At 46.1% G+C, this 20,744-nt stretch overlaps 4 protein-coding genes and 1 long non-coding RNA gene across 5 annotated transcripts; 3 read left to right on the forward strand and 2 right to left on the reverse strand.

Annotated features, from left to right (window-relative positions):
* Nucleotides 1–362: 362 nt before the first annotated feature.
* LOC100286143 (uncharacterized) lies at nucleotides 363–10,343 on the reverse strand. The gene is made up of 3 exons (NM_001291680.1): nucleotides 10,056–10,343; nucleotides 9,424–9,644; nucleotides 363–1,074 (listed from the first exon to the last, which is right to left on the reverse strand). Exons 1-3 carry the CDS (start codon nucleotides 10,294–10,296, stop codon nucleotides 469–471), a joined length of 1,068 nt encoding a protein of 355 aa, NP_001278609.1. The 5' UTR covers nucleotides 10,297–10,343; the 3' UTR covers nucleotides 363–468.
* On the reverse strand, nucleotides 1,100–9,417 carry LOC100274686 (uncharacterized). Its single transcript, XR_002265565.1, has 3 exons — nucleotides 2,586–9,417; nucleotides 1,654–2,444; nucleotides 1,100–1,440 (listed from the first exon to the last, which is right to left on the reverse strand). It is a non-coding gene; the product is annotated as an uncharacterized lncRNA (long non-coding RNA).
* Nucleotides 10,344–11,269: 926 nt separating the features above from the next.
* Nucleotides 11,270–14,249, forward strand: LOC103642215 (uncharacterized). Its single transcript, XM_023301229.1, has 3 exons — nucleotides 11,270–11,875; nucleotides 11,964–13,540; nucleotides 13,622–14,249. Exons 1-3 carry the CDS (start codon nucleotides 11,408–11,410, stop codon nucleotides 13,656–13,658), a joined length of 2,082 nt encoding a protein of 693 aa, XP_023156997.1. The 5' UTR covers nucleotides 11,270–11,407; the 3' UTR covers nucleotides 13,659–14,249.
* Nucleotides 14,250–16,135: 1,886 nt separating this feature from the next.
* LOC100276802 (uncharacterized) lies at nucleotides 16,136–19,431 on the forward strand. The gene is made up of 6 exons (XM_023301230.2): nucleotides 16,136–16,450; nucleotides 16,569–16,619; nucleotides 16,718–16,810; nucleotides 17,012–17,070; nucleotides 18,980–19,094; nucleotides 19,177–19,431. Exons 1-6 carry the CDS (start codon nucleotides 16,190–16,192, stop codon nucleotides 19,261–19,263), a joined length of 666 nt encoding a protein of 221 aa, XP_023156998.1. The 5' UTR covers nucleotides 16,136–16,189; the 3' UTR covers nucleotides 19,264–19,431.
* A 103-nt stretch (nucleotides 19,432–19,534) lies between these two features.
* LOC109942987 (uncharacterized) lies at nucleotides 19,535–20,621 on the forward strand. Its single transcript, XM_020545643.3, has 3 exons — nucleotides 19,535–20,006; nucleotides 20,107–20,306; nucleotides 20,476–20,621. Exons 1-3 carry the CDS (start codon nucleotides 19,884–19,886, stop codon nucleotides 20,516–20,518), a joined length of 366 nt encoding a protein of 121 aa, XP_020401232.2. The 5' UTR covers nucleotides 19,535–19,883; the 3' UTR covers nucleotides 20,519–20,621.
* The last annotated feature ends 123 nt before the right edge of the window (nucleotides 20,622–20,744 follow it).

Raw genomic sequence — 20,744 nt, forward strand, 5'->3', positions numbered from 1 at the left:
ATCTGTTTTAGCTGAACTTCCTTTAATCGAGCACGGTTAATTTGATTTTGATGATAGTATTATGTGCCACTATCACATAAATTTGAAATATTAGTGGTGTCAATCAGACAGAACCTGCGAATCGCAAAAGTGTTGAATTCCCTCTGGTATTTTTTTTTTTTTTGCTCAACCAGTGTGCAGTAGTTACTCATAATTCCAGGTTTAGCCTTGCAGTACTAGAAACAAGAAAACAATTAGGATAAGCAATGAGCAACTTGGGCTTTATGCAGGGAGATCAAGGAAAAAAAAACTCTACTTGGAGGATACTCTATTACATGCTAGAGGATCAAGAAAAATAAATAAAAAGCAAAACAGCAAGCATATCCCAATGTGAACTTATCATTACAGCAAAACAGCAAGCATATCCCAATGTGAACTTATCATTACATGCTAGAGAATCGAAGCAACGACCACGGCTAACACCGACTCTTACAAAGCTTCATTTTCACCGTACGACGAAAGAAGCGACCAGGCCACAGATACATCCATTTGGCAGAAGCCAACGTCAAGAGTGCCATAACTCCAACCTGCCTCTTTAGGTTTGAAACCCCTCTCTCTGTGCGTAAAGACTTCACCACCTTGCCATGCCTTGACAGAAACGTTCAGCTCCCCACTCACTTCAACAGATGCAACTCGACGACCAAGTTTGATAGTGCCATCATCAGAAACAGGCAGTTTATCGTCCCCAGAATCAAGCAAGACAACTTCCTCACGACCTATACTCACCGTGTGGGCAGCAAACTGGGCACGGAGACCATCAGGCCATGACCCACCACGAACTCGCACACTAATTGTAGCCTCCACTGAGAGAACAACAATTGCGAGAGCAAACCTCAGCGTGCTAAGCTTGCTGGTGAAATCTCTTGTACGCAGGCATGACTCGAGCGGGATCATGACCAAGAATGGCACTGCTAGAAAGCTCAAGTGTTTATCCTCAGATTCAGTACGGCCTTTAACTTTCAGGTCAGCCTCAATAGTCACAGGATCCACCAGCAGAACAGCACGGCTAGGACCTGTCAGTTTCAAATTTGGAACCTGCATGCAGCACCGTCAACACTGGGTAAACTGAAGTCGGCAAACATTATATGCAAACAAAAGAAAAGAAAGAAAAGGGTACAGTAAACACACTGAACATGTAGCGGGCATCAGAAAACATGGCAGGAAAATATTGGCTTGATGCATTATTGACAAATCAAAAACAGCACATTTCATCAGAACACATTCAAGTATTTCTTATTTGGAACATTTGTTTGTCAGGGCCTAGTAAACATGGCTGAAACAGTTTCAAGACAATGCCTCTCCCCGTTTCTCCTAGGAGGAGGAGAAAGAGAGTGGCTGTGCCTGCCTCTGCCCCGCGGCGCAGCAGAAGTGTCGCCGGTGGAAAGCCGTGCTCCCCGGGTCCTGTTGTTACCGCAGCCCAGCGACATGTAATCAAAAGTTTGGGTGGCAAGGAGGTTATTGACCAGAAAGCCCAAGATGATTACTGCAAACTAGTATAGTGCACGCGCTGCGCGTGTCTGTATTCAATATAACTTTACGAACAACTATATGGTCTGAAAAATACATGTTTCAAAACCATAATTCAAAAATGCAGAATTAGTAGTACAGTAGTACCTTACGTAGCTCTCAAAAGAAGGCAATGTGAAGTTTGGGTTTGGAACGTGCTCGAAATGGAGGGGTTTGCCTTGACACGGGAAGGTGGTGGCAAACCCAGCAATGGACACAATTGGCCACGGCTGGAAAAGAGGCGAGACAAGGGAGCCCACAGCACAAGCAAGGCGCAAGGAAGCAGACGGGCAATGTCGAGGGAGACAAGAAGACGCTACAATAGATAACATGACCTGAGCCATATGAGTCATGATCATATAGATAATAAACATGAAAAAATGAAAACCAAACACCTGTAGGATAGTATCTCCCTTATTTTAAGATATTCTTGTACATTGCACATAGTCGGACTCGGACTCGTATTTGGTTTATTTCTATTTTCTTAGAAAATAGAAATTTTATTCCGGCCTCTATAATAGTTTTGCACATAACCAATCCAGCCTCCGGTTGTTTTTAAGAAAAGCTCTCAAAATGTAAAACCAAACAAAGGAAAGACTGGTTTGTTTCAATGAGTCAGCAAGCATTACTGATAGGAAAAACAAAGTAGGCAAGTAATAGTTGGAGCAAGAGCTGCAGCTTGAGGTTCGAAGAACATTCTATTGTGTATAGTTGCAAGTATCTCAACTCTGCAGATAAAAGATATGGAGATTCTGGTCAAAATAAAAGGGAAAAGGATACTAACGGCCCTGTTATTGGAAAAGAGATTTGATTTGCTTTGTGAGCACATTCCTACCACATGGAGCTTCAACTACAAAACTCCGATTCTGGGTGCATGGTTTAGCAACCTCAAAGTTCAGCTACACAACATACGAAAATGGAAGATGACGATTTCTGTTAGCTCTGGTAGCAAAAAACTATCCATTCATACCATTATTTAATATGACTAAATCAAGGGAAGAATGCAAATCATAATACAACAGCATTGTGAGAGATTGCACCTTTGGCATCTTCTTTATCCAGCACAGTAACATCGTGACTGAAGCAAGTTTAACCAGAAGCCTCCCCAAAGAGAGGGGATGGCACCTCCAGAAAGCAGAGAACAGAGACATCAAAATGTTACAGCATCAGCTAAGCAGTTTTCCAGGTCATGCCTAGAGGAATTAATGGTGGAGAATATACTTGATTAGTCATGGTTTGAAAATACATGTTTCGAAACCATAACTAAAAAATGCAGAGTTAGTAGTACCTTACATAACTCTCAAACAGAAATAATCTGAGGCTAGCACCAAAAATTGTTATAGAGCCAAATCATCGAGCACGTGGTGTGCATCATCCATGAGTGAGACATTCTTGAGTAGATGGAATTGGAGAGAGATAACCACCATGGTGTACAATGTTCGGCCTTAGCAGTGACTTTGCTAGGGCGTAGCCTATGCACTCAGACTCGCCCCATGCTGAGACTTGCTGTCTTCGTCGTCGTCGCCATTGGAGGCGCTGCGCGGGTGCGACCACGCCGGGACGAGAGAGGAGAGCAAAGCGAGCCGCAAGCAACATTCCTGATCGTGCGGGCGGCGACGAGGACAGTGCCAGTGCTGTCTCCGACGAGGCACTCGGTGACGCGGGCTTGTCGAGGACGGAGCGGTGCAGCCACGCCGGCCTAGCTCGGGCCCAGGGCGAAGAAGAGGAGTAAGGCAGCCGAAGGCTCCCGTCTTGCAGACAAAGCTCCAAATAATGCAAGCTGCTTGGAGCTCGTCGCATGCGTGCTGTGTCCTCTGTGGTGCATCGCCAGAGAGGCTGGAAAGTAGAAGAAGAGAGAGAAATCGCAAGCGACGCGAAGTGAAGCAGGAACCTTACGCGGTCACAGTCTCACAGATGTTGCCGGCGGCGAAAAAGGATGGCGTCGTCGGTGAAAAAGCGACGAAGCCGCTTCCAAAAGGAGCGAGGGCAGCCTAGCAGAGATAAGCGGAAGAGTAGGAACAACCGTGTGATGCATATCAGATGGCTGATATTAAGAAGGCGACGTGGCGTTACGGGTGAACGTTTTGTTGCACGACATTGTATATAGTAATTATTCGAGACGCCTCTGTCTGATGTGGAGCTTGCTGCTCTTGCTGCTATTTTCGGTTGGCAGACAGATCATGATGAGGACGTCCTGGAGAGGGAGCTGCTGATCGGTTTCTGAGGAACCTTTGTCCTTTTGGTCGTGCCTCGTGTTCCTCATGAATCTGTCATCCATCCTAGTCTGGAACACCCGGGGGGCCTCAATCTGACGGCCAGGCGAAACTCTGTACGCAACACTGTCCTTTCCTCCAGCGCTGACATCGTGTGTCTTCAAGAAACCAAGATTGCAAGCGTGTCGTCACAGCTCCTCCTCTCTGCTCTTGGGTCTGCTTTTGACAAGTTCGTGGCTCTCCCCGCTGATGGTACTCGAGGTGGCGTGTTCATTGCTTGGAAAGGGGCCTGCTGTCATGCAATCTCTTCCCGTGTGGACAGATTTTCGGTTTCTGTCCAGTTTGTGAGCAAGAGGGTAGGAATTGGTGGTTCACTGGTGTCTATGGCCCCCAAGAGGATGATCTGAAGCTACAATTCTTGCAGGAGCTAAGAGAGGTCAGAGCTCTCTGTGTTGGCCCTTGGTTGCTGGCAGGCGACTTCAACATGATCTACCAAGCTGCAGACAAAAATAATGCCAATCTGAATAGAGTATTGATGGGAAGATTTCAGAGGTTTCTGGATGATAGCAATGTCAAGGAACTTCATTTGCACGGTCGCAAATTTACCTGGTCAAATGAGAGGTCGTCCCCCACCCTTGTGCGGCTTGATAGAGCCTTTTGCTGTGCTGACTGGGATGATATTTTTCCTGATTCTCTCCTCCAGAGTGCAGCTTCTGGAGTATCTGATCATTGCCCTCTGGTCCTGGGTCTGAATATTGTCACTCAGGGCAAACGACGTTTCCATTTCGAAAGTTTCTGGCCCAAACTTCCTGGTTTCATGGATGCTGTCTCACAAAATTGGAATGCTCCAGTTGCTTCTAGCTACCCGGTGGAGCGCATATTTCTGAAACTTCAGCGCCTTAGTAAAGGCTTACAAAAATGGAGTCAACACAAAGTCGGCAACATTAGGCTGCAGCTTGAAATGGCTAATGAAATCTTACATCGCTTGGAAATTGCAAGAGATAGCCGTGCCCTCTCAGCTGATGAGGAGCGTTTTAGAAAAAAAAATTAAAGATGCATTCCCTCGATCTGGCCTCTCTTGAGCACACGGTTGCAAGATTACGTTCCCGTATTCTTTACCTCCGGGAGGGCGATGACAATACCTCCTTTTTTCACCAACAGGCACATTACCGCAAGAAAAAAAAATCATTGCCAAGTTTATTGTTAATGATCGGGTTGTCACATCTCCGGAAGACAAACTTCGAGCAGCCCTCGATTTTTATGATGCTTTGATCGGTTCGGCTGAGCAAAGAGACTTCACTCTGGATTTTCTTTCCTTAGGCGTGCAGCAGCATGACCTCTCTGAGCTTGAGGTGCCATTTACTGAGGAAGAGGTCTGGGCTACTATCAGAGAGATTCCATTGGACAAAGCTCCAGGGCCTGACGGTTTCACGGGCCGATTCTATAAGGTCTGTTGGAATTCAATCAAGGATGACGTCTTGGCTGCGCTCCTCGCTGTGCAGAGGGGCCATGTTTTCAATTTCAGGCTTATCAACTCCGCTTTCATCACTCTTGTGCCTAAAAAGACTGAAGCCCTACATGTCAAGGATTTCAGGCCTATTAGTCTAATTCACAGTTTTGCTAAACTGGTGGCTAAACTCCTTGCTAACCGTCTGGCTCCTCATCTGCCCAAGCTTGTCACCATCAATCAAAGTGCTTTTGTCAAAGGGAGGAGCATCCTGGATAATTTTTTGATGGTGCAGCAGCTTGCAAGGACGTTACATCATAAGGAGCCTCATGTGCTCTTAAAACTGGATATTTCCAAGGCCTTTGATTCTGTGTCCTGGGCTTTCTTGTTGGAGCTTCTGCAACATCTTGGTTTTGGTCGCAAGTGGTGTAATCTGATCAGTTTGCTGCTGTCCACATCCTCTACCAGAATTCTAATCAATGGTGAACCTGGGGACTGCATCTCTCACCGTCGAGGCCTTCGTCAAGGGGACCCTCTGTCACCCATGCTATTTATACTGGTCATGGAAGTTCTAAATTCTATTGTTCATTTTGCAACTCAGGAGCATCTCTTACAGCCCATTGCTCATCAGCAGGCTAAACATCGTATTTCTTTTTATGCGGATGATGTTGTCATATTCCTCCGGCCACTAAGATCTGACCTCCTTATGGTCACTCGGCTCCTTGATATTTTTGGGCATTCTACAGGCCTCAAGACCAACATTACCAAAAGTTCAGTCACACCTATCCAGTGTGGAGACGATGATTTGGCTGTTATCTCTGAGCTGTTGCCTTGTGAGTTAAAGGAGTTTCCATGCAATTACCTAGGACTTCCTCTGTCAATTCGGAAACTGACAAATGCAGCGCTGCAGCCCCTTGTTGATAAAGTATCCAACAAACTGCCAGGCTGGAAGGCATCGCTCATGAGCCGTGCTGGTCGCCTTGTGATGGTGAGAGTGGTAGTCTTCCATCCCTGTGTACTCTATGCTAGCCTTGGACGGTTGGACCTCCCTAAATGGGTGCTCAACTGTGTTGCCCTGATACGGCGATACGGATACGCGATACGCCGATACCCCGATACGCCATTTCTCAAAAAACACCGATACGGCGATACGTAAATATTATAAATAAAATTAAATGCTGAAATAGTGGACCACACAATTTCACAAATAGTACATAGATAAAGTTTAGGCCATCAAACCTAGAAACTTCAGTGTTCAGTCTTCAAGTTCTAACACTAATAGACCACAATATCACATAATAAATAAAGAAAACTGCTTCCATCGGCTGTGATACTTGCAGCAACGGTATCACTGCTGCTGCAGCCTACAGCCTTCACCCAGAGCAGCAAAAAAGTAGCAGGCAGCGGCTGTTGCTGTGCAGCAAAACTAGATTTCATCCAGAGCCGCTGCCCCGAATCTAACAAGACCAGAATCTAACAAAACTAGATAAAGTTTAGGCCATCAAGCCATCAAACCTAGCAAAACTAGATTTCATCCAGAGCCGCTGCCCCGAATCTAGCAAAAGTAGCAGGCAGCGGCCTTCACCCAGAGCCGCTGCCCTGAATCTAACAAGACCAGACAAGTAGCAGTGAGCAGATTGAGGAGAAAGGAGGAGATTGAGAAGCAAGAAGGGAAGAAAGCGGCTACAGACCTCGCAGCGGCGGCTCCAATCGGCGGCTGACGGGCTGACGACCACAGGCCTCGCGGAGGCGGCTCCAATCGGCCACTGACTGGGTGACGGCGGTGGCTCCAATCGGCGAACGACGGCGGCGGCGGCAGCTCAGATCGACGAGCGGCTGTGGCTAGCGGCACGCAAGTGGAGGCACAAAGAGGTGGCTTCGGGGCAGCGGCTATGCGATACAGGAGTACGTGCGTATATGAAGCCTAGGGTTGGAACGTATCGCACAGGTATCGGGAAGGTGTCCCAGGAGTATCCGGCTTTTTTATTTATTTAAATCTACAAAAATATCCGATACGTCTCCGATACGTATCCGGAAGTATCCGGGAAGTATCCGTATCTGATACGGTATCCGACACCGGTACGTGAGTTTTGTGAAGTATCCGCGCATCATAGGTGCTCAAAGCTATTGATAAAAGAAGAAGGGGTTTCCTGTGGAAAGGGCAGGAAAATGCAAATGGGGGCAGCTGTCTTGTTTCCTGGGATTGTGTTCAACGTCCTCTGCAGTTTGGAGGTCTAGGTATACTTAACTTGGAGCTGTTCGGTTGGGCCTTGCGTATTCGTTGGTTGTGGCTGCAGAAGACGGATGCCTCCCGCCCTTGGGCTGGCCTCCCCCTCGAAGTACCTCCTCTTGCGCAAGCCCTGTTTGACGTTGCTGTTGTTACTGTGGTGGGCAATGGTGAATCAACTAAATTCTGGACAGATCGATGGCTGCAAGGAAAATCAGTTTCGTACTGGGCCCCCAGTTTGTTTCAGTTGATCCCCAACAGGGCTAAGAGACATAGGACAATGGCGCAAGGGTTGCAGAACCATAGTTGGATTTCTGATATAAGAGGCGCCCTATCAGTACAGGTGCTTGTGGAGTATTTACAGCTCTGGAACCTCTTTGATAACTTGGCGCTCCAACAGGAAGTTCCAGATCAGCACGTATGGCGGCTAACAAATCATGGGGACTACACCAGTAAATCAGCTTACGAGGCCTTTTTCACGGGGACAATTAAGTTTGGCCCCTGGAGGCGTATTTGGAAGTCTTGGGCACCTTTAAAATGCAAGTTCATTGTTTGGTTGGCTATCAAGAACCGGTGTTGGACGGCTGATAGGCTTGCCAAAAGGGGGCTGCCTCATCCATCTGCCTGCCCCCTTTGTGACCAAGCTGAGGAGACTATCCAACATGTCCTGATTGGTTGTGTTCTCGCGCGTGAGGTTTGGACATCTACCCTCAATAGCTTGGGGCTGAATGCCCTTGCACCTCAGCCTGGTTGTCGCCGTTTTGTGGGCTGGTGGTGTACAGCTACTAAAGCAGTCCCGAAAGAGATGAAAAAAAGTGTTAATTCCCTCATCATTCTGGTCGCCTGGGAAATTTGGAAGCATCGAGATGCCTGCGTGCTCGAAGGAAAAAGGCCATGTGTTCGAACTGTCCTGCAAATCGTGGCCACTGAATGTGCTCTTTGGAGTGCGGCAGGTGCCTCTCGCCTCAGAGAACTGCTCACCTGCCGACTCATCTCAGGGGATTAGCCCAGGTCTCGGGTGGCTGTGGTCGTGTATGAGTGATGTGGTCGTGTGTGTGTGTCGCTGTGGCGCGTTAGTTCCTAACCGCCTTGTACACGACGCTATTTTTCCAGTTGCGTCGTACTCTTGTTTTTTCTCTCCTTAATGAAATGACTCGCAGCTCTCCTGCGACGTTCAAAAAAAAAGACAAGCCAACACACATCTCGCTAGTTTACAACAGACTGAGGCGAAATAGACTCAAGAGGCCTACGCAGTGTGGGGGCGCATGTAAGCGGCTTGGAGTCTGTAAGGGCTGAGTCAAAGCCCTGATCAAATTTGCTGGAAAACTTTCCTAGCTGTCATTGTGCATCATCAACTACCTAAATTATGGGAGTGGCAACTAAAATTGAATGTATCATATCAGTAATTCATTGAGTAAAATAAGAGCGTCCAATTTGAATTGGTAATAAGTCAGAGTGACTTCAAGAAGCTAATTTCCTTGTGAACATGCATGTAGTCTCTTAAGATCATACCTACAGGCATGACTGAATCTTATACCTATCCAATTTCTCACGTCACATCGCTTACCATATGTGCGATCTGCTGGAGACAGTCTAAGAGTGGAGTTTGAAATAGGAGATGGGATAAGAGATACGATGGGTAAGCTGCTAGAGACAGCCTAAAGGCACCGAGCCACCGATGCATGTATAGATATGGCAGTTCCACACAGGGGAACCATGGTCATTTCTAAAAGAGGAGTTTTAATAAAACAAAACAACATGTAATGACATGTTTTCTCTGCAACTTAATAAAAGTTGTTCACTGATGAAATTATACTTACATAGATAGGGCCTATGCGAAGAACTAAGAATGCTTTGTAATGAAAGCATGCCGTCATAGCAATGACGCGTGGGGAAAGCATAGTAGTTGGTGGAAAATTATAATTGCTACTTTAGGCAGCACAGCAAGACGCGAACAAGTACGTGAACGAAAAGTAAGAAATAACACAAACCTCTTTTGTAAGGATTTGGCAGTTGTCTCTAGTGCGATCGAAGACCATATTGCGATTGTGATCAACTGCGTCGCGTAGGGCAACCTTCCCAAACACATGGAGTGGCCACTGTAAACCCCCCTCTATCCCTGCAACTTTGATCGAAAAGACCTGCAGTGTAGTGCGCGGGTACGCCGGGGAGTCAGGCGGCTTCTCTGTAAAGCGCATAGGAGGGATCCTTGCTGCAAAGAGTTTGTGGGAACTAAGTTAATACCAGGAATAACACCAACAGCAACAACAAAAATGACATCATTCCCTTGTTTATAGGACAAGTTGTGATCCTAGAGAATATACAGGATCTTTGCTTAGTGCATGGCTGCGCAAGGCAAACCTTGCAAGCTAAAGAGAGCCCTCAAAAGCTCCTTGTTCAGATACAAACCTAGAATCAATCATCCATCTTTCTAGGTAAGCCTAGGCATCTAGGATCCCCAGTTTATATCAAACATATAATATCAGAGAGCAATAGCAAAACCATCATTATCTTCAATACAGCAATGCCTAGGCTGTAGGTGCGAGGGAATAGCAGCCGATCGAGTATTGGTTAGCGGTAGGACGATGACGAAAATTCGTAAGCAATAATTAATTGGACTCACTGGTGTCCTCGAAGCGACCGAAGTGGCCGAAATAGAGGATGTTCCAGGTGTTGCGAAACTTTTTAGCCTGGTAGGCGTAGTAGTCCAAGGTCATCTCAGGATCATGTTCTTCTTCATCCTCCTCCTCCCCCCTTGCCTTCCTATCCCACGACGCCCTCGCCTCCGCCACCAAACGCGCTTCCGCCTCATAGTCAAGCTCGTTCCAACTGCTCACCGCTGCCCTCTGCACCTCGTCCTCCATCGCCGCCGACGATCCGATCCCTCGCCGCCGCTCACTCCGGGTGTTGGGTGCGAAACCCTAGATCCCGGTGCTCTGCCTGTTCTCGGCCTTATAGGACTGAGAAACAAAGGCCTGCCAATGCCATATGTCAATAACGGGCCCACTTGTCATCCATTACCCACGGAACGGAATGGAATGGAATCGTCCAGGAAAGGGAAGGACCGGAGCGGGAGCGAGAGCGAGATTGTTAACTCGCAAGCTCGTACGTGGATGTCTGGGCTACCATTACAGTGGGCTTACACAAGCCATTGTGGGCCAGTAGGCCGGGTCGTACGTTGGCTACGCCTGGGTCGGAGAAATTTGCTATTATGGATGTCCTTAGATGCGGCTTCGACGTTTTGGAGGCGTAGGCGAGGGATTCTCTATTATGGAAAACAAGGGGACAACCCTCACTTCAAAATGGACATGACCACGCCATTACCAGTTTTGAACGGAGATTAGAGCCGTTTAGACAGCCGCCGTCCCAGCGCCGTGAGTGCTCTGCTGCTTTCCAGTCTTCTCCCTTCTTGCTCTTCTCCTTCTCTCAAACGCACCAGAGAGCTCTCGTCTCCTTCTCTCAAACGCCATTACCAGAGAGCACGCACGGCGCTGGGACTCCGCCTCTCCCGCCTCGCCCTTGAGTTTCTCCACCCCCCACTCCGCTGGGACTCCGCCTCTCCCTTCTCGCTGTTCTCCTTCTAGGACCGGATTGAAGTGCGCCGCCCACCCCGCTGTGTTCCACCCCGATTCGTTGAACTTCGCTGCCCCATTCGTTGAACTTCTCTCCCCCAACCAGATCCAACTCGTCGTGTGTTCCTGGTCCGTTAGTTTCTGATGGATGATTTGGAGCTGTTCAACGACGCAGACACTGGCATTTCTCCCCCCAAGGTAGTTAATATTGGTCGACTGTGCTATGGTTATTGTACATATAACCATTGGTTTTGTAAATAATGTGTTGAATTACTGTCAGGTCCCACATTGTCTTCACCGCATAGTTCAAGTCCCTTACGTGGTCAGACTGCTAATAAGGTATGTCTCCCTGCAATATTGTAAACTATAGTGAGGTTAGCAAGGTATGTGAATTCAGTTGGTCATGCAGGACAACGATTGGGAATTTTTTGTACTAAGCGATTTTTTGAATGAGGAAGGGAGACGTGATGTTCCAAGTGAGATGCAAATGTATTCTGAACTAGGTCTCAATGAAGAGGTCAAGGCAAAGGAAAATCAAAGAGATGAATCCGTTTTAGGTGGTACTAGTAATTTGGATCAATCGGAGCCTATTAATTTTGGAGACAATAGTATAGACCAACCAATGGAGGACTTCCTACCAAATGAGAAGAGGGTTGTGTATGATAAAATGAATCCGTCAATGCAACCTGGTAGTTTGTTTCCCAACATGAAAGAATTTCGAATTGCTATGAGGCAATATGCCATAAAACATGAGTTCGAGCTAGGGATAGAGGTAACTTCTACTACCAGATACGTCGGATATTGTAAAGGTGATGATTGCCATTGGAGGATTTATGCACGGGAAGAAAAGAAAGGTTTACCGACCATTGTGGTATGTTAAATCATACATTTGTACCACAGCTATGTTGTGAATTTATGGTATGTTTGTGTGCATAGTTGTGATTCGACTATTTTTTCAGGTTGCTGTATTGCGTGATACGCATACTTGCACATCTAGTGGAAGGAGGAAGACGACTACACCAAGTTGTGGATGGGTAGCTTTTCACGCTTTACCACTTCTTATGAAGAAACCCCAGATGGGTGCCAAGGAATTGAAAGATACACTTGAAGGAATTCACAATGTCACTATTGGGTACGACACAGTTTGGAAGGGCAAGGAGAAGGCATTACAAGAGTTGTTTGGCACTTGGGAGGAGAGTTTCAAGCTCTTATTCTCTTGGCGGGAGGCAGTCCTTGCTAAGGAGCCTGACAGCATTATAGAGATCGATGTGGTGTTAGAGGATGGGAAGTACTATTTCAACCGTTTCTTTTGTGCCTTAGGACCTTGCATCTCAGGGTTTAGGGATGGTTGTAGACCATACATAAGTGTCGACTCGACCGCACTGAACGGTAGATGGAATGGCCAGCTTGCTTCAGCAACCGGTGTGGATGGCCATAATTGGATGTTTCCTATAGCATTTGGGTTTTTCCAAACTGAGACAGTTGAAAGTTGGATTTGGTTCATGTCCCAATTAAAGAAGGCTGTTGGAGAACATGGAGTACTAGCTATTTGTTCGGACGCTCAAAAAGGCTTAATGCATGCAGTGACACATTGTTTCCCTTATGCTGAGAAGAGAGAGTGCTTCCGACATCTCATGAACAACTATGTCAAAAGCTACTCAGGTTCCGAACACATGTATCCAGCTGCAAGGGCATATAGGAGGGAAGTGTTTGAGCACCATGTCAGCCAAGTAAGAAGTATTCCTAAGATAGCTGAATATTTGGATCAACATCACAATTTTCTTTGGTACAGGAGTGGTTTCGACCCATCTATTAAATGTGATTACATAACAAATAACATGGCTGAGGTCTTTAACAACTGGGTGAAGGATCACAAGGACCTACCTATTTGTGACTTAGCTGATAAGATTCGAGAGATGACCATGGAGTTGTTTCATCGAAGGAGAAAGATAGGGGAAAGACTGCAGGGATTGATCTTGCCATCCGTTATGGCTACACTGAAAGCTCAGACTAGAGGATTGGGCCATTTGACAATTGTAAAAAGTGACAATTACTTGGCAGAGGTGAGGGATAGTAATAATTGTTTGACAAAACATGTGGTGAAGGCAGAGTCGAGACAATGTTCTTGTGAAGAGTGGCAGCACACAGGAAAACCTTGTCAACATGGATTGACAGTGATTATTGCCCAGGATGTAAGAAATGTTGCTATGGAGAACTTTGTTGATGAGTATTATTCTGTAGACAAGTTTAGAAAAGCTTACATGGGTAGGATTCAACCTATTGGTGACCGTTCTTTTTGGCCGAAGGTGGATTTTTCAAAGGAGGTATGTGCACCAATGGCTAAAAGAACGGTTGGACGACAAAGGAAAAACAGAATGAAGAGTTGTCTAGAGGGTGGCAGTGGGACAAAAAGAAAGGTCACACAGAATGCTCAAGGAACAACTAAGATAAAAAGACAGTACACTTGTCCAAGCTGTGGTCAACTAGGTCATCGGAAGACCAGTTATAAATGCCCTTTGAATGGAACAAAGAAGAGGTTAAGACTCCATTTATTAATTGACCAATGTTTAATTGACCAATGTTTTACTGTTTAATTGACCAATGTTTTACTTTGTAGGAAGAGGAAACCAAGGAAGAATACTACGAAAAATTAGATCCCGAAAGAGTTGCGGACTTCTACATCACAACCTAGTACTTCAAATAAAGATGTAGAAACTGGTGGCGATGAACTAGTGCTTGTTCAAACCGGTGGCCAAGCAGACAGCAATGCTGATGCAGATCTAGTGCTTGTTCAAACCGGTGGCCATGAAGACAGCAATGCTGATGCAGATCTAGTCCGTGTTGAAACTGGTGGCCAAGCAGAACTTGTGCGTGTTGAAACCCCTCCTAGTTATCCACCCAGAAGTTTGAAGTGGCTTGTGAAGAAAATTACTCCGAGGAAGAAAATGAAGCGTGATGTGCAAAGGGAGTAGCTAGAAGTGGCTTGTGAAATCTGTGAAACAATCTGTTTTCTGTTCTCCACCCAGAAGCGTGAAGCGTGAAGTGGCTTGTGAAATCTGTTTCTATCCGTTTGTGAACAATCTGTTTTCTGTTTGTATCCGTTTGTGAAATCTGTTTGTATCCGTTTGTGAACAATATGTTTTCTGTTTTCTATTAAAAGTTCTAGTAAAAGTTCTGTTTTCTGTTTTCTGGAGACTGCCAAAACAGCTGTGAAAACATGTAAACATGAAGAAAGTTCTGTTTTCTGGAGCCGTTCTGTAAAACATGTAGACATGAAGAAACAACTGTGAAAACAGTAAACCTTGGTGAACAATCTGTTTTCTGGGAACAATCTGTTTTCTGGGAACAATCTGCCAAAACAGCTGTGAAAACAGTAAACATGAAGAAACCTTGGTCGTTCACAGCTGTTTTCTGGAGACTGCCAAAACATGTTCTCTGCTCACTGGTTACTCTGTGAAGAAAATGGCCAGAAACCAGAACTGTGAAAACAGCCGCTGGTGAAAATGGCCAGAAGCACCTTGGTTTCGTGATCACAGTTCTATTTTCAATGTTCAGACCAATGGCCAGAAACCGTTCCCAAACTGGCCAGAAATCGTGAACCAGAACTGTGAAAATGGCCAGAAGCAGTTCCCAGAGACAGAACTGTGATCACAGAACAAGTAACTGAACCAGACCTGTGAACCAGAACTGTGATCACAGAACACACACCAGAACTGTGATCACGACCAAGGTGCTGCACACATACTATCTGGGAACTGTGATCACGAACGAGTAACTGAACACACTGAAAGATTAACTGAGCACAACCAACTGCATAGATAGTCTTCAGTACATAGAGAGTCTTACATAAACACAACCACATCACATAGTCTTGACATCACAAAAGTCTACATAGCTGGTTACAAGTCCATCACATGACACAAACTGGTTACAAGTTCATCTCATGACCACAAAAGATAGAACGACAGAAGATTCATTTCGTCTCGCGATCAAACATCTGGTCGTAGTCGTAGCCCATAATACGACAATGCTCGAACAAAGAGACATGCACTTTGTTCTCCTCCCACTTCATGTCTTCAAAAACCATTTCCCACAGCTCCGGATCTTCTGACACATATCCATCCACTTGGTCCTCACAATCAGAAGGGTGAGAGTTGTCTTCAAAATCAGAAGGGGGATGATCAAGATCCCAACCAGGACATTTGTTCTCTAGATCTTCTTCACACACAATTGAAGTCTTCTCGAGACTCTTGCACACTTCCTTCAAATGGCCTGCAAGCTTTCCAACCTTACCCCCTTCAACTTCTGGGATGCTACAACACAACCTATTCATGTTTTGTAAAAGTGAAGATTGCCTCCTCATCTCTTGAATGGCATATCGCAGTGAGTTTTTGATGCTAATATGATACTTCAAGTGAACATGTTCCTATACAAATTAAACTACTTGTTAGTCCAGTGGATGATTAAATTACCATGCTTGTGAAGAACTACCCCTATGCAGCCCTGTACCCTATGCAACAAAATAAGATAGAAAGAAAATCAGTCACCTGTGATAGCTGCGTGGAGTCGTCTTCAACAAATCTTCGATAGTTCACAGCAGAGACGGCCATGTTAACCTTATCTGCTGCAATAGTGGCAGATTCAACAGCCGCACGCGCCTCCTTCTCAGCAACCAACACCGCACATCTGGCCTCCGCAGCTGCAACAGCCGCAGCATGAGCAGCATCAACAGCTTCTGCAACAGCGACGACCGGAGAAGTTCGATCCATCTCCATGATTTTGGTGAGGAGTCTGGGATGCGGCAGCTATGGTTGCGCAGGAAGAGAAGGAGAGGTAAAGCGGAGGTACAGCGACGGGCGGCTAGGGTTTAGGAGATAGATCGAACCAGGAAAAGAACGACGGCTGCCAGCAGGTAACGGAGGTAGACGATGTCAGTTTCATGGTTTTAATCAAAGAGGTTACCAAGTAATGGAGTGTTCTTGTTCGTTTTAGCGAGTGGCCTATTCTCTGCTTTTCCATATCAGCTAATCCCTCGCCTACGCCTCCAAAACGTCGAAGCCACACGTGCGGATCTCCGTAATAGCAAATCTCTCGCCTGGGTCGAGGTGCCGCCGGTTCGCCCACCTGGCCTTCAGCTTCCAGCGCATCGTTCTTCTCCGTGCTCGCCAGTGGGTTGCTGACAGAGATGGTAGTGGCCGCCGCGGCCGCACTCTACCTCGCTGTAAAGCCCCTGCCCCTCGTCCTCGTCCTCGTCCACCACAGCCGCCCCGCGCCCTCCTCCGCGCTCCGCCTCCCCCGCCGAACCGCCAGCGCCTGGCTGCCGCGCTTCCCCTCCTGCTCGACCTCAGCGCCGCCGCCGTTCGCAGCCGTCGCATCCATGGACGCGCCGCCCCAGGGTTACCGCACCAACGTCGGCATCTGCCTCGCCGACCCATCCCTCACCAAGGCAAGCGCGGCCCCTCCCTCGAGCACGATCCTGCTCCTCTCCCCCACGCACCTGCGCTGGGTATTGTATTGCCGGGCTTCGTTCTGACGATTAATGATACGATTCTCCTTTTCTCCAGATTTTCTCGGCTTCTAGGATCGACATTCCTAGCGCGTGGCAGATGCCTCAGGTGATCTTGGGAGATCCTCTGTACTTTTCAACCCGCTAATTAGTATAAGCATAGCCTAAGGCCTAGAAATCCCTAACCCACTAACAATCTGCCTACAGGGTGGTATAGATGCAGGGGAAGAACCAAGGGCGGCTGCCTTCAGGGAATTGAGAGAAGAAACTGGTGTCACATCCGCAGAGATCGTGGCTGAGGTCAGTTTGCCTTTCCACCTGATTCCATCACGTGATTAATTGCAATTTGCCCAGTGTCAACTATCCTATCCTACAGAGGTGGATTATCAGCTCATGTACAAACCTCTTATGCCTTTGTCTTCATAGCCGGTGGTGGTTAAGACTTGAGATAGTTTTGTCACTCTGTGAATGATAGCTGAGTGAATGCATGCATCTATGTAGGCTCCTGTCTGGTTAACATATGATTTCCCCATGGATGTGAGAACCAAGCTGAATGCCAGGTAGGGAACCGATTGGAAAGGCCAAGCTCAAAAATGGTTAGTCCGACTAAATTTTTCAGCTGAGAATTCTATGAAGTAATCTCGTTTTGTTTCGACCCTTTGTCGGATTGGAATTTCAACCTGCGAGCATAATCCAAGTGAATATGAATATAACATCCTAAATATTATGAACGAATCCAAGTGAAAATCTTCCAGGTTGCACATAGCATAGCAATTAGCAGGCAAAATACTTCACCGCACGGCTACTTATTAGTCTCCTTGCCGTAGAAATACACAGTTATGTAAGATGCCAGTTCTCATGCTACCTGGGATGCCAGTTCATGCCACTGTTCTAAAAGTTGGATGCCTGGATTTATGACACTTGTTGGACCCCAGGCTGCACCCTGCTGCCCTTGTGGTCTATAAGTGCTTTTATGGAACACTGGTTAAGCCCACCTACACTAACTCCCAAGTATTGAAGTGCTATCACATGAGATACAAGTGCAGAAGGTCGATGTTTTTTTTTAGACGAATTGGGTAGCGGTGGCAGAGCTTGGGCTAAAGTTTTAGTTGCTTCACAACTTTGGGTGCCAAGTGAAGTAACTAGGTGTTTTATGTACAAACGGGTGATTAGCCTTATTTTCCATAAAATTGAGTGATAAATAGCTAGGCTTGGTTCCACTTACCCACCCTGTTCCATGGGTCATAGTTCTGCTGATCCAATACTCCATTGATGCATCCCTTGGTAGGACATTTTGTAATGAATTTTTAATGCAATATAGTTATTCTGACTTCTTAACAGCAGTTTTTGTTCATACTTTTCGATGTTTACTTGAAGTATGGCATCCATAGTGTTCTACCGTTGTGCTATTGAAACTCAAAACCACCTTCTATTTGACTTAAGGTCATTATGTTGTCCTTGTGTTGGATTAACACTTTTTTATTATTCCTTTTTCTCGGATAAAGTGGTTGTAATTCTGTCTGAACTGCTATTGTGTTATAGTAGTGCTGTGTGCTCTGAACCTCGGAGACCATATCTGGTTTTTGATGGCTCTGTATGCTTGCGTATCATCGCGTAATCTACATATATGGTAGTTTTTTAGGAACTTTTCATACCTTTAAAGTACGTTCCATATCTCTACTATATTTAAGTGTGAATATCTTCCCGCGTCTCCCTCCCACGCGCACCGCCAGAAAAATACAAAAAATAAACGTAGAACCTGGGGTTCGAACCCTAACCACTGGAATACATATTTGTTTGTGTTTTACAAAAGATAGATATTGTAAATATTGTGAATATAGAAACCGTAGTAAGACACGGGCAACCGACTAGTTTCCATCAAAAAACTCCTGCAGTAGATGCTAGCCAATTATGTTCACCATTAGTTAAAATCACTCGGCTGATAGTCAGTAACTTGATATGGCCTGTTTTTCCAAAGTCTCGTTTGGATCTTGTTTGATCTTATATAAGATGGGCTTAAAAATATGCTTCAGTTGGATTTTAGTAGGGACATCACAGGCTCTGATTTCTATGTATCTAGTGCGGCCCATCTTTTTTTTTTTTGAGACGCAGTGCAGCCCACCTACAAGTAGAGTGACATCATTCACAAACTCTGCTTGTCCATGGCTCTAGTACGACCCGCTTACACTGTCAGCTATTCAGCTCACAGCTGTTGTAATATATTGGCCTCATGACTAGGAGATAGTGTGACTGAATGATATACCTTTGGGCTCAATATTTGGAGTTAGTGTAGGTGGGCTGCACGCCTGCACTAGATCCTCATTCAGGTCAAGACTGTACTTGGTTCATATGTTATACTTGTCTTATGATGGCAATAGAACAGTCAATTTCAAAGTAATTTAACATCTTGCCTGCCCCATAGTAGAAATTCTGGTATGTGACTTTGTTGAAATGTGGCGACATTCACAGGTTTTTATTTAGGCTTACTGGAAATGATGATGAGATTAACCTTAATGGTGATGGATCTGAGAAGCCAGAGTTTGGTGAATGGACATGGATGACTCCCCAGGAAGTTATTGAAAAGGTGGACCATTTTCCTCCCCGCACCCCTTTTTTTTACCTGATCCGTTTGAAAATATCTAATATATTTCCATTTGAGTGAACAGGCAGTTGATTTCAAGAAACCTGTATATGAGGAAGCATTGAAACACTTTGCCCCCTACCTACAGTCAGATCCCGCCGCTTCATCATAGAAGATTCGACCAATTTGCATACATTATATTTTTTTTTTATTTGGAAACTACCCTGCTGTATCTGGACCCCCAATAATTTGACACGACGCATTGGAGCCATGGAGGTGTGCTACAATTTGATAGTGTGTGGCCTGTTTCAGTGAATTATATATGCCAGCATTGGATCCTCGCCCTCTACTTAGTCACATAAGTATACAATAAGTGGTGGAAACAGTTTACTGTAATGACCGCTACAGCTTCCCCCGTCGCATGATTGGGCTTGTGCCTTTAGTTTCAGCCAATCTGGAACATGGTGGCCAGTGTATCTTGTCTGCCAATGACTGAATGCTTTAGGTTGAAGCAGTACCATAACTCTAGAGAGACTGCTGTACAGCAACCTCAGGTTTATAGCACTGGCTACGGCAGATACCAGTGTCTGGCTGGCTGGCTGGCATTTGTTGTGGGGAGCACAGAGGAAAACAAATTGTTGGTTACACTCTGTACTACTGCGTCATGATATTGTCGGCTTTGGCTTTTGGAGGAACTGGAGATTTATTTGGCAGCTTTGGCTTTATGGTTCTTGGAGGAACAGGAGATTCACACATGCATTTTGCTTTTTTTTTTTTTTTTTTTTTAAGTTGATGTGCTTATCTTCCGCTGCAGAATCCAGATCAAATGTGGCGGTGATGGTGGTGCTGCTGCTGCTGCTCGCGACACGAATGTGGATAGCAGCATTTGCCGTCCTTGAATGCCTGCCGAGAAAGGTTGGCGGTGGTAGAGAGAGAAAGAGAGTTCTCTCGTCTCGTCTACCTTAGCTGTGCTCTCCTCTCGTCTCCTCACATGGAATTACATGTTTCCTTCCAGGAGAAGAGGCGACCGAGGCCTTTTCTTGGTGACCCCCGTCACTGCCACTGGGACCAGCCCCGCGGACAGAGGACCACTCGTGATGTCCCTCCCAGTAACCGTGGGCTTGGGCAGCAGATCTCCAAGTATACGTGCCAGTCTTTATCTTGGCAAAAACAGATAGTACCAGTGCACGGAAAGACTTGTCAGTACTGCTGCAGGTAGCTAGCGCTGCTTCACTCACACCCTCTTCCCTCGCAATGCTGGACGCTGCTAAATATTCTCTGCAGTGAAGCACGCACGTTGCTTTTCCTTCACTCCATCCATCGGCCACCAAGTTAATGCATTGCATGCCAGCTGGCCCATCTGATTCTACATCATGTAATGTAGGTTGATGACGATGATGTGTCCCCTCAGCAAAAAAGAAAAATGACACTCATTGATCATTGCTGGACCGGACTAGACTAGACGGTCCATTCATTGTGCGTGCAGTACTCCTGCTGCTGCTACCACCTCCATCCATTTGCATGCATGCTTCATCAGGTATGGAGGAAGCATTATGTCTTGACCGACCAGCGACCAGATTCTGTTCGACGGAAAAAGCCAGAGACTCGAGTCTCAACACTGACTGGAATTACACAGAAAAAAGAAGCAAAAGA

This window comes from Zea mays, chromosome 10, assembly GCF_902167145.1.
Source record: "Zea mays cultivar B73 chromosome 10, Zm-B73-REFERENCE-NAM-5.0, whole genome shotgun sequence".
NCBI lineage: Eukaryota > Viridiplantae > Streptophyta > Magnoliopsida > Poales > Poaceae > Zea > Zea mays.

What these genes read in the sequence shown, in the direction of transcription:
- LOC100286143 (NM_001291680.1), bottom strand. Translation starts at nt 10,296, where the DNA reads ATGGAGGACGAGGTGCAGAGGGCAGCGGTGAGCAGTTGGAACGAGCTT. An exon ending in CGGTCGCTTCGAGGACACCA is followed by an intron (nt 9,645 to 10,055) that starts GTGAGTCCAATT and finishes AACTCTTTGCAG; the next exon opens with CAAGGATCCCTCCTATGCGC. An exon ending in GCCAAATCCTTACAAAAGAG is followed by an intron (nt 1,075 to 9,423) that starts GTTTGTGTTATT and finishes TGCTGCATGCAG; the next exon opens with GTTCCAAATTTGAAACTGAC.
- LOC103642215 (XM_023301229.1), top strand. Translation starts at nt 11,408, where the DNA reads ATGCAGGACAACGATTGGGAATTTTTTGTACTAAGCGATTTTTTGAAT. An exon ending in AAGGTTTACCGACCATTGTG is followed by an intron (nt 11,876 to 11,963) that starts GTATGTTAAATC and finishes CTATTTTTTCAG; the next exon opens with GTTGCTGTATTGCGTGATAC. An exon ending in TTGAATGGAACAAAGAAGAG is followed by an intron (nt 13,541 to 13,621) that starts GTTAAGACTCCA and finishes TTTACTTTGTAG; the next exon opens with GAAGAGGAAACCAAGGAAGA.
- LOC100276802 (XM_023301230.2), top strand. Translation starts at nt 16,190, where the DNA reads ATGGTAGTGGCCGCCGCGGCCGCACTCTACCTCGCTGTAAAGCCCCTG. An exon ending in GCGCGTGGCAGATGCCTCAG is followed by an intron (nt 16,620 to 16,717) that starts GTGATCTTGGGA and finishes ATCTGCCTACAG; the next exon opens with GGTGGTATAGATGCAGGGGA. An exon ending in CCCAGGAAGTTATTGAAAAG is followed by an intron (nt 19,095 to 19,176) that starts GTGGACCATTTT and finishes TTGAGTGAACAG; the next exon opens with GCAGTTGATTTCAAGAAACC.
- LOC109942987 (XM_020545643.3), top strand. Translation starts at nt 19,884, where the DNA reads ATGTGCTTATCTTCCGCTGCAGAATCCAGATCAAATGTGGCGGTGATG. An exon ending in TTGAATGCCTGCCGAGAAAG is followed by an intron (nt 20,007 to 20,106) that starts GTTGGCGGTGGT and finishes GTTTCCTTCCAG; the next exon opens with GAGAAGAGGCGACCGAGGCC. An exon ending in ACTTGTCAGTACTGCTGCAG is followed by an intron (nt 20,307 to 20,475) that starts GTAGCTAGCGCT and finishes CATGTAATGTAG; the next exon opens with GTTGATGACGATGATGTGTC.